At 48.2% G+C, this 15309-nt stretch overlaps 1 protein-coding gene across 5 annotated transcripts in view; it reads left to right on the top strand.

Moving 5' to 3' along the window:
• The window catches only part of TPCN1 (two pore segment channel 1), a 186044-nt gene that overhangs the window by 95008 nt on the left and 75727 nt on the right, over positions 1–15309 (top strand). For all 5 annotated transcript variants that reach the window (XM_077461259.1, XM_077461260.1, XM_077461256.1 and 2 more), the window contains one exon: positions 5741–5794. In XM_077461259.1, the coding sequence (XP_077317385.1) occupies positions 5741–5794 (54 nt within the window). The remainder of the gene's footprint in view (positions 1–5740; positions 5795–15309) is intronic.

The following is a 15309-nucleotide window of genomic DNA, read 5'->3' on the forward strand; positions in this document are numbered from 1 at the left end:
GGGCTGGGACAGGTACTCGGGTACTCTGATGGGCTGGGACAGGTACTCGGGTACTCTGATGGGCTGGGACAGGTACTCGGGTACTCTGATGGGCTGGGACAGGTACTCGGGTACTCTGATGGGCTGGGACAGGTACTCAAATACTCTGATGGACTGTGACAGGTACTCTGATGGACTGTGATTGACAGGTACTATGAGGGGTGGTGACAGGTCCTCTTTATTGGGGGGGGGGGGGCAATCAGTATGTTTGGTGTACACTGTATGCGGTAACGAGATGTTACCGCAATCTCCTCCTCACACACGATCGGTGTGTGAGGAGGAGAACCCGGTAACATCCCGTTACCGCGGTTTGTTTACATTTTAGTGATCGGCTGTGAAAGGATCACAGCCGATCACGTGGGTAAACAGCCAGCCAATGGCTGTTTACCAGTGTCGGTGACGAGCAGTGTTCCCGGGGAACACGCCGCCACCGACGTGCACGCGCAGCGCGCTCGCGATCGCGCGCATGCGCCGTGCACGTAGGGGGTGTGACCATCTGTGATCGGCCGTGACTTCATCACGGCCGATCACGTGGTAAACAGCCATAACGAATGGCTGTTCACCCCCTTCGGTGGCGAGCGGTGTCTCCGTGACACGCCGCCACCGAAGAAACAGGGATGCGCGCGCACGATCGCGCGCATCCCTGTTTAAACGGGAGGCCGTCATATGACGGCCTCCCGCCACAATAGCTGCGCCGCCTGGCCGTCATTTGAAGGCCGGCGGTCAGCAACTAGTTAATGTGACCTATAATCTGTACAACTCAGTTGAACAATAAACTGAAATCTTTTAGGTGGAGGAAAGTAAAAATAAAATGTATGCACACCCTTAAACTAATACTTTGTTGAAGCACCTTTTTGATTTTATTACAGCACTTAGTCTTTTTGGGTATGAGTCTATCATCATGGCACATTTTGACTTGGCAATATTTGCCCACTCTTCTTTGAAAAAACGCTCCAAATCTGTCAGATTGCAAGGACATCTCCTGTGCATAGCCCTCTTCAGATCATGCCACAGATTTTCAATTGCATTTGGGTCTGGGCTCTGGTTGGGCGATTCCTAAACTTTAACCTTCTTCTGGTGAAGCCATTCCTTTGTTTATTTGGATGTGTGCTTTGGGTCATTGTCATGCTGAAAGATGAAGTTCCTCTTCACGTTCAGCTTTCTAGCAGAAGCCTGAAGGGTTTGTGCCAATATATACTGGTATTTGGAACTGTTCATAATTCCCTCTACCTCGACTAAGGCCCCTATTCCAGCTAAAGAAAAATAGCCACAAAGCATGATGCTGCCACCACCATGCTTCACGGTGTTCTTTTGGTTATGTGCAGTGTTGTTTGCGCCAAACATATCTTTTGGAAATGTTCAACCTTGGTTTCATCAGACCATAACACATTTTCCCACAAAATTTAGCTGGGCTTGGATCTTTTCCTTCGTAAGAAAAGGCTTCAGTTTTGCCACTCTACCCCATAGCCCGGACATATGAAGAATGCAAGAGATTGTTGTCACATGTACCACACAGCCAGTACTTGCCAGCTATTCCTGCAACTCCTTTAATGTTTCTGTAGGCCTCTTGGCAGCCTCCCTGACCAGTTTTCTTTTCATCAATTTTGGAGGGACGTCCAGTTCTCGGTAATGTCACTGTTGTGCCATATTTTTCTCCACTTGATGATGACTGTCTTCACTATGTTCCATGGTATATCTAATGCATTGGAAATTATTTTGTACCCGTCTCCTGACTGCTCCCTTTTAACAATGAGTTCCCTCTGATGCTTTGGAAGCTCTCTGCGGACCAGGACTTTTGCTGTAGGATGCGACCTAAGAAAATGTCAGAAAGACCTACTAGAACAGCTGAACTTTATTTGAGGTTAATCAAAGGCACTTTAAATGATGACATGTATGTACTGACTCCTACTTAACATGAGTTTGAATGTGATTGCTTAATTCTGAACAGAGCTACATCCCCAGTTATAAGAGGGTGTGCACACTTATGCAACCACATTATTTTAGTTTTTTATTTCTACTCCCCCCCCCCCCCCCCCTTTACGATTTCAATTTGTTTTTCAATGGAGTTGTACAGTATTGGTCACATTAACCACTTTCAGACCGGACCATTTTGCTGGTAAATGACCAGAGGTCTTTTTACACTTTGGCACTGCGCTGCTTTAACTGGTAATTGCGCGGTCATACAATGTTGTACCCAAACAAAATTTGCGTCCTTTTCTTCCCACAAATAGAGCTTTCTTTTGATGGTATTTGATTGCCTCTGCGATTTTTATTTTTTGCGATATAAACGTAAAAAGACCGCAAATTTTGAAAAAAAATGATATTTTCTACTTTTTGTTATTAGAAAAATCCAATAAACTCAATTTTAGTCATACATTTAGGCCAAAATGTATTCAGCCACATGTCTTTGGTAAAAAAAAAGTCAATAATTGTATATTTATTGGTTTGCGCAAAAGTTGTCACATCTACAAACTAAGGTACGTTTTCTGGAATTTACGCAGCTTTTAGTTTACGACTGCCTATCTCATTTCTTGAGGTGCTAAAATGGCAGGGCAGTACAAAACCCCCCCAAATGACCCCATTTTGGAAAGTAGACCCCCTAAGGAAATTGATAAGAGGCATGTTGAGCCCATTGAATATTTTATTTTTTTGCCTCAAGCGATTGAATAATGACAAAAAAAAATTTTTTTTTTTTTTTTTCACAAAGTTGTCACTAAATGATATATTGCTCACACATGCCATGGGCATATGGGAAATGACACCCCAAAATAAATTCTGCTGCTTCTCCTGAGTACGGGGATACCACATATGTGGGACTTTTTGGGAGCCTAGCCGCGTACGGGGCCCCGAAAACCAAGCACCGCCTTCAGGCTTTCTAAGGGCGTAAATTTTTGAGTTCACTTCTCACTACCTATTACAGTTTTGAAGGCCATAAAATGCCAAGATGGCACAAAACCCCCACAAATGACCCCATTTTAGAAAGTAGACACCCCAAGCTATTTGCTGAGAGGCATGTTGAGTCCATGGAATATTTTATATTTTGCCACAAGTTGCGGGAAAATTACAAACTTTTTTTTTATTTTTTTATTTTTTTTTTCACAAAGTTGTCACTAAATGATATATTGCTCACGCATGCCATTGGCATATGTGAAATGACACCCCAAAATAAATTCTGCTGCTTCTCCTGAGTACGGGGATACCACATATGTGGGACTTTTTGGGAGCCTAGCCGCGTACGGGGCCCCGAAAACCAAGCACCGCCTTCAGGCTTTCTAAGGGCGTTACAGTTTTGAAGGCCATAAAATGCCAAGATGGCACAAACCCCCCCCAAATGACCCCATTTTGGAAAGTAGACACCCCTAAATTTAGGGGTACACTAGTGAGACTAGGTAATAAATGGCGGGTGCCCTGAAACTATAAAAAAATAACTAACCAACCAGCGTCACCTGTAACAGTTATATGGTGATCACTGGTGAAAGGGTTAACTAGGGGGCAATCAGGGGGCTTTATGCGGTAGTATATGGGGGTCCCTGGCGCTATAAAAAGCTGCGGCGAACCTAAATACCTACCTGCCTAACTAGCGTCACCTGTGACACTAATACAGCGATCAGAAAAACGATCGCTTATTAGGCTGGGTTCACACTGGAGCGATGCGGGAACGCCACGAATGCGCGGCGGGTTCCCGCATCGCATGCCTCCCGGCGGCAGTTCACACTGCCCTATGCGAACTGCTGGGAGTGTCAGTGAAATGTTACTGACACCCCCAGATCAGTTCGCATATCGCAGTGCGATCTGCAAACTCGGATCGCATGGTGTGAACACCCATGCGATCCGATTCTGCTGCGGGCCAAAAAAAGGGTCCCGTGCGAATTTGCGGCGGGTGCGGCGGGTGTGGCGGGTGCGGCGAATGGCTGAACTCGAATCGCACAGAGATCGGATGTGATTTGCACTGCAGTGCGGTGCGAATCACATCCGTTCTCAAACCGCTGCAATGTGAACCCAGCCTTAGTGACACTGGCGACGGGGGGTGATCACGGGGTTAAACCTTTATTGGGGGGGTTAGGGGGGTACCTTAGAACTAAAGGGGGCTAACCCTAACTGCCCTAACAGTTATTAGTCACAAATGACACCCGCCGGGTGATCAGGGGGTTAAACCTTTATTAGGTAATAAATGGCGGGTGCCCTGAAACTATAAAAAAATAACTAACCAACCAGCGTCACCTGTAACAGTTATATGGTGATCACAGGTGAAAGGGTTAACTAGGGGGCAATCAGGGGGCTTTATGCGGTAGTATATGGGGGTCCCTGGCGCTATAAAAAGCTGCGGCGAACCTAAATACCTACCTGCCTAACTAGCGTCACCTGTGACACTAATACGGCGATCAGAAAAATGATCGCTTATTAGGCTGGGTTCACACTGGAGCGATGCGGAAACGCCGCGAATCCGCGGCGGGTTCCCGCATCGCATGCCTCCCGGCGGCAGTTCACACTGCCCTATGCGAACTGCTGGGAGTGTCAGTGAAATGTTACTGACACCCCCAGATCAGTTCGCATATCGCAGTGCGATCTGCAAACTCGGATCGCATGGTGTGAACACCCATGCGATCCGATTCTGCTGCGGGCCAAAAAAAGGGTCCCGTGCGAATTTGCGGCGGGTGCGGCGGGTGTGGCGGGTGCGGCGAATGGCTGAACTCGAATCGCACAGAGATCGGATGTGATTTGCACTGCAGTGCGGTGCGAATCACATTCGTTCTCATAAACCGCTGCAATGTGAACCCAGCCTTAGTGACACTGGCGACGGGGGGTGATCACGGGGTTAAACCTTTATTGGGGGGGTTAGGGGGGTACATTAGAACTAAAGGGGGCTAACTCTAACTGCCCTAACAGTTATTACAGTCACAAATGACACCAATGCAAAAAAAAAAAAAAAATGACATTGGTGTCACTGTGACTGGGGGGCAGGGGTAATTGGGGGGGTGATCGGGGGGTAAAGGGGGGGTGTGAGTGTGCCTGGCATGTTCTACTGTGTGTGTAGAGTGTTGGTGCAACTCACCGATCCGCTCTCCTCCGTGTCGGAACGAAAAATACCGACACAGAGGAGAGAATACATCACTTCCTCTCCTGTGTTTACATTACAGGAGAGGAAGTGATGTCACGGGGGATTTCCATTCGTCGAGAGCGATCGCGAGGGGGTGGCCATGAATGAATGGCCGCCCCCTCATCCCGGATCGCTCTCGAAGGAATGCCGACCGCCGCAGGCACCGGGGGGGGGCCCGATCGGGCCCCCCACCCGCGGGCAGGCAGGGACTTATATATACGCCCATATGCCTGCCCGTGCCATTCTGCCGACGTATATCGTCGTGCGGCGGTCGGCAAGTGGTTAAAGGAGGTGGAAAAAGTTCTGAAATGATTTATCTTTGTCTCATTTTTTTTACATCACAGAAACCTGACATTTTAACAGGGGTGTGTCGACTTTTTATATCCACTGTATTTGATGTATCCCTCCATAATATTTGTAGTGTCATTGCAAAAGATGGCTGAGAATGCTAAGGAAATATTCTGTCCTTTTTTAAACGAAATAAACACATTTCAGTCATATTTTATATATTGTTCTTATACTAAAAATTACATTTGTCTATTTTGTTTATGCCTTATATATCTGAATATTATTATTTTTTTTCTTTAAAATCTTTTCTTTCAGGGGGCAACTTCTTTACTCAAGGCGTTCCATGGAGCTACATTGTTTTCCTGACTAGTAAGTCCAAAAGTTTTCAAATTCTCGAACGAAAAAACTTGATGCATATAATCTTGTGTGTATAAATTTTTTTTTTTTTTTTTTTTTTAGAAACCTTGTTTCTTTGTATATTATAGTGATATGGAGGCAGCTGTATTTTTTTCATTATGTACATTGGTTCTTTTTTTGTAGTGCTACACAAAGTGGCGGCTGGTGAAGTTTTAGGCTGAGGGGCCCCACCCCTAATAAAATCCACCCACTCTGTCCCCTGTATTCCATTTGCTTCCACCCATAGTGTTAGACGTATACAGCCCCAGTATCACAGGGCAGGGTATACAGCTTAACATCACAGGATAGAGTATATAGCTCAACCTCACAGATCAGGGTTTATAGTTCAGAATGACACAGATCAGGGTTTATAGTTCAGCATGACACAGATCAGGGTTTATAGCTCAGCATGACACAGATCAGGGTTTATAGCTCAGCATGACACAGATCAGGGTATATAGCTCAGCATGACACAGATCAGGGTATATAACTCAGCATGACACAGATCAGGGTATACAGCTCAGCATGGCACAGATCAGGGTATACAGCTCAGCATGACACAGATCGGGGTATATAGTTGAGCATGACACAGATCAGCATATACAGGTACACAGGGCCGAGGGACTCATGGCACTGACAGCTCCCTGCCCCCCACCCCCAGAGTGGGGCTCGAGGGAATCTGAGGGCACCCCTCCCCCGTGAGAGGTTCTCCGGCACTTACCGGGCTCTATGGTGTCCATTCCTCTGAGTCTTGTGTCTTCTCCAGAGTGTGGGCAGCGGAGGTGTCCTTTCCTCCAGCGTTTGTCTTCTCTGGCTGCGTGTTCCTCTTCTAAGCGCTAGGCATCCAATAGCATCACCTGGTGCTTTGGCCAGTCGAGAAACATGTTTTACGACCTACCTCCTGATTGGTGGGGAGGAACTTTAATGTGAAAATTAATCTGCTCTCGTCACACAATTGGGTGGGATCGAGGTGCACACTCTGCTCCCCGCACCCACCCCTTTTTTTGAAGCCTATTAGAGCCTCTGGCTCTAATTGGGTGCTTCAAAAAAGAAAAAATAACACCCCTGCCCACCCCCACCATAGGAATTCATGTGTACAGTGTCCTGAAAGGGACCGGGCACATGGATAGAGGGGTGACGGTAGGACTAGGGGGGCAGCATCCGTGCAACCTCAATGCACGGGTCACCACTGGCTACTCAATTGTTTGTACTTTTGTGCTCCTCATAGAGCAATTTTAAGAAAATTCACTCCCTATGTTCAGAAGATAATATAATGAAGAAAAATAATAAAATAGTTAAGCTAAGGTTGAGTTTCTTCATTAAGAAGAAAGGGTCTATCACCTTTAAACACTAGCCCACCCTTCATGTTCATTGCAAGGGTGCGTCTCATGATGTATGATATTCTGCCTATGTCCTACGATTAAGGTAAAAGTAGTTTTGACTTGCCTGTAAATTCCATATCTTGGAGTATGGACACCCTCCCTTCCATTCCTTGGTTTACTCTGCATTGCTTGGAACAAAACTGAGGACTTTAGAGTTGGGGTAGCGTTATAAGGGGGATGCCTGGGAGCATGTCTTCTAAAGCTTTGGCAGCGTTCAATCATATGAAGGCAAACGCCTGTACCACGGTGTATGATTATTCTGCCTATGACCTCTACTACACTTCAAGATATGGAATTTATAGGTAAGTCAAAACTACTCTTTTCCTTCAACGTGGGCCCCAGCAGTTTGACACACTGTCCATCCACATGTATTAAGATCCTTTGGCTTAAATGATGGTCAGATGAGGTCCCATGCAAGAGACACTTTGAACTTTTACCCTTTGAAGGTGAACACTTGTTTGGTCCCTCTTTGGAAAAGTACAACAAGGAGCTCAGAAGAGTACTCTTCTCCCCCAGAAGATGAAGGCTTGTGCTGTTACTCTTAAGGCTAGAAAAGGTTTCATCCCTCTGAAACTTCCAATGCCAAGACTAAGACAGAAACGTACTAATATAAAAAGACCTGGCCCTACAGGAATGAGAGGCAGGTGCGTAGTCAAGGAAGAGCAAGGGTCTGGTAACGTGCTAGCAATGAGGTACAAAATCAGGAAGCAAGCCAAAGTCGTAAGTCCAAGCCGAGGTCAGTGGTGGTCCAGGAGATCGTAACAAGGAGTATCCAAAGGAATGGGTATCAGGAACAAGGTCACAGGAACAAGATCACAGGAACAACGATCAGGTGTCTCAGGAGTAGCTGAAGACGATCCAGCACTGGTATCAGGCCAGGATCCCGTTTATATAGGGAGAAGTGTGCCAGGATTGGTGGAAGTGGCCGTCCGTGTGTGATTACGTACATACGTTCAGTTTGCGCGGGTGCGTTCTCGTGTTCGGATTGGCGTACGTCCACGTGTTCGGATTAGCGTGTGTCCGTTCGTTCCGGAACTCGTACGCCTCTGACGGAGACACCGTGCATGGCGCCTAGAACGAAGATGAACCGCTGCTATACGGGGACGGGCATTCACACGGTGAGTTCCCTGACAGGTACACTGAGGTCTGAAAAGCATCACAATGCAGGACTCAGTGCCCAAAGGCCACATTCCAGGCCAGCCCTTTGTGTAGTCCTGTGGCATTTAGGTATGGTACTCCAAAGTCAGCCAGGAATAAGGCAGATTTGAATAGCTGCTATGTAGAGACCAGTTCAAGCAATGACGTAGCTAGGAATCTTAAAGCAGAACTTCACCTAAAGAGGGTAATTCTGCTTTTCTTCCTCCTCCACCCCCTTCTTCTACCACTTTGCATTTTTTTTTTTTTTTTTTTGTCTTTTGTAAAATCTTTATTTTGAAATAGTTTAACAGTAAAATACACTGAAGTATACAGTAGACAGGGGTGTCAGGTCCAAACACAGAACAAATAAACCGTAGGAAACAATGACACCCATAAGAACTGTCCTGGTGGCCGAGAGTTGGCGGCTGATATCAGACACATGAGTCAGGCAATCGATTGGTAATGAGCATCTGGAGTGTCTTCTTGCCTACTCATGCCAATTCCGGTTTCTATGGGCTAGGGCCCCGCTCCGAGGCGCCTCTGAATTGGAAGGAGAGGACGGGCCGGGGCCCACTCCCCCTCCCCCCACTATACAGAAGGCCGGGGAGGCATGGGACCACCCCCGGCGGCCGCCCAGGAGAGGGGGGCACAAACACCTCCAGCTACCTCCTCCGAGCGTCCCCCGGGGGTAAGACAGGCCCACAGCAACCCCCCCGCCCAGGGGAGACGTCCCAACATGGACCCCTACGGACAGGAGGATTCCCCCCCCGCCAGCTAAACAGGGCGGCTGCAGGACCAACTAGCCCACAGGAAACCTAACGCTCCACCACATCTCAATACCACGTAGGTCAATAAAAAGCAACGTCTTAAAGTGTAGAATACAGAGAAGGAAAGTAAGGAAGAACAGCAGAAAGGGTGAGAGAGAGATAAGAAGGGGTAAAGGGGGGATTGGGAAATGGGGTGAGGAAGGAGGGTGGAGCCTACCTGACATCCCTGAGAAGTGCAGCGGTCCAGCACCAGGCGAGTCTCAGCAGCAAATTCGTCACTCCGTCCATGGGGCAAGAAGGCGAAAAACAACCACTAGGTGGGAACATCAGTGTGCGTGCGGGATCTCAAAGAAGGTTCCGCCAGCTCCAGTAGAGCCAAGTCCAGACTGGAGGTAGCGTATATAGTTTCGGACATGTAGGCTGTCCATGACTGCCATATGCTGTCAAACTTAGCCCTTGTACCTCTACAGGTTGCCACCCAATGTTCAGCTTCTCTAATGTCATTCACTTTTTTGACCCAGTCTTCCCATGTGGGAGTCCTGATTTGTTTCCAGTAGGTCGGTATAAGACGTCTGGCTGCGTTCAACAGATGCGGCAGAGGGCTCTTTTTGTATCTACCAATCGGGATCGGAGGGATGTGTAAAAGATAGTTGGTCGGAGACAGTGGTACATCGAAATGCAAGACTGCTTTTATGTGGGATCGGATGTCCTCCCAAAATGGCTTAATTCGTGGGCAATCCCACCAAATATGAAGGAGGGTGCCCAGTTGGCCACATTCCCTCCAGCACCGGTCCGATACCGAAGGGTAGATACGTGCTAGGTCTGCCGGCACTCTGTACCAGCGAGACAGGACTTTATAATTTTTGCATTTTCTTTTCAGTAAGCAGGTACCTAGTTTTGACAGGTAGGCAATCTGCTTGGAAATTCGGCACCCACCACCTCCTACAGCCCGCAACCTCCTGGGACATGTCCTACTTCTAAAGAGACTGCAGGTCTATTTACAACTCACATGAACAGTGGGGAGCCATCTCTGAAACCGCTGGCATTCACAGCTGGCTTCCCACAAGCAAGATGGTGGCTCTCGTTACCCGAAGAGCGGCATAGAACCAGTCCGGGTGATGACAGCGATGAATCCCTGAACGGGTAAGTGTTTGTTAAAAGTCAATAGCTACAGTTTTTGTAGCTGCTTGCTTTTAATTTTTCCAGAACCGACTGTAGCTCCTCTACTTATAAATGTCCTCGCTCGGGAAGGGTGATATCTCGGTCATCGCTGCAACAGTGATCTAGATATCATTCTTTAGCCCCAGCGATTCTGCACAACTTAAAAGTAATCTGAGCCGCTAACAAGCCACTGGATTCATTTAACAGGAGGTAGAAGGGATTCCCCCTTCTGCTGCTGCGGTTATCAGACTTCCCCTTGCGATCGGAGAGCCTGGTAAAGATACGACCAGCGGCATCCGACTCTAGGCACTCAGTGAGAGGAACACATGTTGTTCCTCAACTGTGACGTCAGAAACCAGAAGCGACGAGGATTTCATCACTTCCTGCTTTGGGTCTTTGTTTACCTGCCCGTTTCAGGGCCCATGCTATTACAAGGGATGTTGTTCATCCACACGTGAGGTTTCGCTGCAAGAGTCAGAACGTCAGTAAACCTCCTGTTTAACTCTAAACTGGTGACTTGTAATGGCTTTAAGCATTTCCTATGGAGATTTTTAGGTACCGTAATTTGGCCCTGTTCCACGGGTGAATGCAATTTTAAAGCATGACATGTTTGGTATCTGTTTACTCGGCGTAACATCATTTTTTATATTTTACCAAACAATTGGGTATTGTGTTTTTGTGCGTTAAAATTCTTTAAGGGGGGGGGGGGCACGTGGCCGGATGCGAACAAAGCAAGGCGTGCTGTGGCTGTTTTTCCCTTGTTTTATTGTTGACACTTTGCAAGTTCTTTGTTTTTTGGGGACTCCCCTCTAACTTTTGTCCTCAGGCGCTCCCACTATGCGGACTCTCCTCTGGACAGTCGGAGCTTGCACCTTGTTCTCAGGTTTAGAGTAAAGACCCTGCACCAGTTGTTCTGTATGAGTTTTTTTTATTTTTTTTGGTGCAAGGGTAGGGAATTTTGTTTGACGATTTGGGGACTCTTGCAAATTGCAAGGATGCTTTTATGCTTACTGATATATACTGTTTGATATAATGTACTGGCTCAAACTGGTTTTGCCACCCATTGGAACCTTACCGTTATGCTGTCCAGCGACCTGCCTGGTGCGATTCCCCTAATATTGCATTATGGCCACTAAAACAGATGCCTCCCTGACCATCCTCTCTTGGAATGTCAGAGGGCTGAACTCTTAAGTACAAGTGCTCTTTATTGTTTCACTATCTAGAACTACACAGCCTTCACATAGTCCTATTGCAAGAAACTCACGTTTTGGGCAGCAAAACTCTGGCTTTGAGAAAACTGTGGACGCAGAAAGTGTTTAATGCAATGTATACCTTTATATTTACGTAGGGTTTCAATTTTGATCATTAATAATGTGCCCTTTACCACTGATGATACTGATCCTAATGGCAAATTTGTTATCTTTATGGAACCAGAAATACGTTATAGTAAATGTTTATCTCCCACCTCCTAGCCAGATGAATCCTTTGTTTGTTGTTGGAGAGGCTATCTGATCATAGTCTTCTGAAACTAATGCTATGAGTGCAACGGTCCAGTAACAGGAGGAATCCATTTGGAGGTTGCAGTCCTTCAAAGAACCTACCGTATATACTCGAGTATAGGCCGACCCGAATATAAGCCGAGGCCCCCAATTTACCCCCAAAAAAACTGGCAAACTTATTGACTCGTGTATAAGCCGAGGGTGAGACATGCCTGTCCATCCCTGTGTGTGTGTCCGTCCATCCCTGTGTGTCCGTCCATCCCTGTGTGTCCGTCCATCCCTGTGTGTCCGTCCATCCCTGTGTGTCCGTCCATCCATCCCTGTGTGTGTGTGTGTCCATCCATCCATCCATCCCTGTGTGTGTGTGTCTCCATCCATCCATCCATCCATCCCTGTGTGTGTGTGTCTCCATCCATCCATCCCTGTGTGTGTGTGTCTCCATCCATCCATCCGTGTGTGTGTGTGTGTGTCCAGCCTACCTGTGTCCCAAGCCTTTGTCCCGAGCCTCCGTCCCGTGCCTTGCCTCCTTGCCTCCGTCCCGTGCCGTGCCTTGCCGCCGTGCCTTGCCTCCGTCCCGTGTCGTGCCTTGCCTTGCCTCCGTCCCGTCCCGTGCCGTGCCGTGCCTTGCCTTGCCTCCGTCCCGTGCCCTCTTCGTCGGCGCCTCGGCGGCCATTGTAAAATTCAAAAGCCTCCGCCTTCGCCTGTGATAGGCGGAACACTGAATTTCCCAGCAGCCTGTGTTCCGCCTATCACGGACATCGTATCATCCTCGTCCGTAGTACGAGGATGATACGATGTCCGTGATAGGCGGAACACAGGCTGCTGGGAAATTCAGTGTTCCGCCTATCACAGGCGAAGGCGGAGCCGGAGGCGCGGCTTTTGAATGATAGAATGGCCGCTGTCTGTCTGCTCGACACGCTGATCGAGCGGGCAGACAGCGATGACTCGAGTATAAGCCGAGGGGGGCACTTTCAGCCTCAAAAAAGAGGCTGAAAATCTCGGCTTATACTCGAGTATATACGGTAATCTAATCCGGATGTTCGAGTCCACTGGAGTCCACAGGCAGCTGGACTTTAAATATCCGGGAAGAGAGCACAGCAGTGTCTGGTTTTGGAGACTCAGGAAGGAACTTGAGTGAGCGGAGCTCTGGCTGTTGAACTAAAAAAGGTTTGCTTTTCCGTATGTTTTATGGGTGATGGGGACCAGCCCCGCACTGTATAGAGAGGGGACAGTTTAGTTAGCGCCGGACGGCAAGGATTTAATTTACTGTTTGCTTGTTTTTACTTTGCAAACCTTCTGCAAATAAACCTGGCATCCACCAGATTTTTAAGAAAGTGCCTGTTTTGCTGACTGTCATTCAGAAAAGGTGACCCCCCCCACAAGCTATTTCCCCCACATGTGGTGGATTCAGCAGGCACTTTCCTAAAGATGGAGGAAATGATAAAGGCCCTGCTACAGGCCAATGCAGCTCAGCGGGAAACTAACTGCCAAGTCGCAGAGGCTGCTGCAGCACAACGGGTGGCCCAGCAGGAGATGCACCGCCAAGTTACAGAGGCTGCTGCAGCACAACATGCCGCCCAGCAGGAGATGAACCGCCAAATCGCAGAGGCCGCTGCAGCACAAGTGGCCCAACAGGAAATTAATCGGCAGTTCACAGAGGCTCTAGTGGAACTGAAAAGGGTCCGCACCTCCTCTGTCAGCGGAACCAAAGATGGTATGTGCCTCCTACCACATGCAAAAGATGACAGCGGCGGATGATGTTGGCATGCATTGTGACTTTCGAGAGAGTCGCTGTTCACGAGGGATATCCAAAAAAGCATTGGGCGGGTCTGTTGGCCCCATTTCCATGCCCCCAAAGGGCCTATTTTGATCTAGAACCAGCTAAGGCCCAGGACTTTGAGATTCTAAAGACAGAGATACTTGTACGCTTGGGTGTTACCATGGCTGTCCGGGCCCAGGGTGTGCATCGGTGGCCCTTCTCCAGCAGCAAGCCACCCCGTTCTCAAATGTTTGACCTGGTCCACCTCACCAGGAAGTGGTTGGAGCCAGAGACCTTGACAAGCCCTCAGATTGTGGAGCGTGTGGTAATGGACCGGTACCTGCTTAAGCTTCCTGTTGCCCTAAGGAATTGGGTCGGACTGGGGGACTCCAAAACTGTGGCCTGCGGGACCGTTAAGAGGACTGGCGGTAGATCATATAGGATGTTTTTTGTTCCCATGCATTAGGGCATATTGCTGCGAACTGTCCAATAAATGATGAACCAATGCAATGCGATTATGCTATATGAAAAGACGCATTTCTCTGTTTGCACAGGTCGCCTGTATTGCATCATGTCAAAGTCGCATTGAAAAACAGATGTGTGTTATTTCAGTGGATGGAAAGCCACTGAGAGCCCTGCTAGACTCTGGTAGTGTGGTGACCCTAGTCAAGAACGATTGTATAAACCCCACAAAACTACACCCCAGTACTGTTGGGGTAATTTGCATCCATGGGGACATACAGGACTACCAGACAGCGATTGTTGAGGTTGATACCCCCTGGGGCAGTGTAACACATTCTGTGGGGGTGGTATCTTCACTGCTTCATGAAGCTTTAGTGGGGAGAGATTTTCCCCATTTTTGGAATTTATGGGAGAGCAAAGGGAGGCTGGTAGATGGAGCTCCCCCCTGCTGGGGAAGCACGGGAATTCTCACTGGACCCTTTTTGCCGAAAGGAAGGGGGTTCTGTTGGTGGGATGGAGGAAGCTGGAGATCCTCTTCCTTTCCCTGTCATGGCTGGGGAGCCGGAGGACCTGGAAGCTAGCTCCCCGCCCGAGGGTAACAAACAGAAGAACACCTCTGACCCTTACAATGGGAGTAGCCAGAATGTGGTACCTGACTTAGAGGTCAGGAGACAAGATTTCTGTACCGAGCAACTGCAAGATGCCACCCTCATGAAAGGGAAAACGTTAAGATGTTGGATGGGGAACCTGTAGATTCTAACTAGCGGGTGTCTTTCCCCTACATGGCCATTAAAAACAATTTATTGTATCAAGTGGTAAAACGGAAGAGATAGAGCAAGTACTGGTTCCCAAACCCTTCCGCAGTGTGGTGCTAGACCCGGCCCATGGTCATGTAATGAGGGGACATCTTGGTATCGAAAAAACCAGGGAGAGAATCGCCCAGAGATTTTTCTGGCACAGGTTGCATGCAGATGTCAAGGGATACTGCGAATCGTGCCCAGAATGCCCAATGTTGGCACTGTTGCCCCATTATCACAGCCCTCTTGTCCCTCTACCGATAATCGAGGATTGGCATGGACCTGGTGGGGCAGGTTGGGAAATCTGCCTAGGGTCACCAGCATATTCTGGTGATCCTAGACTATGCAACACGCTATCCTGAGGCCTTACCCTTGCACAACACCTCTGCTAAGGCTATCGCCAAGGAATTGGTTCAGGTGTTTAGTTGAGTGGAGATCCCAAAAGAGCTCTTAACCGATGTGGGTAGGCCAATTGTGTCCAGGGTTACCAAGGAACTGTGTAGATTATACAAAATCTGCAATGT

Source organism: Lithobates pipiens, unplaced genomic scaffold (genome assembly GCF_037356315.1).
Source record: "Lithobates pipiens isolate NorthernLeopardFrog02 unplaced genomic scaffold, aLitPip1_a1.2 Scaffold_3, whole genome shotgun sequence".
Taxonomy (NCBI): domain Eukaryota; kingdom Metazoa; phylum Chordata; class Amphibia; order Anura; family Ranidae; genus Lithobates; species Lithobates pipiens.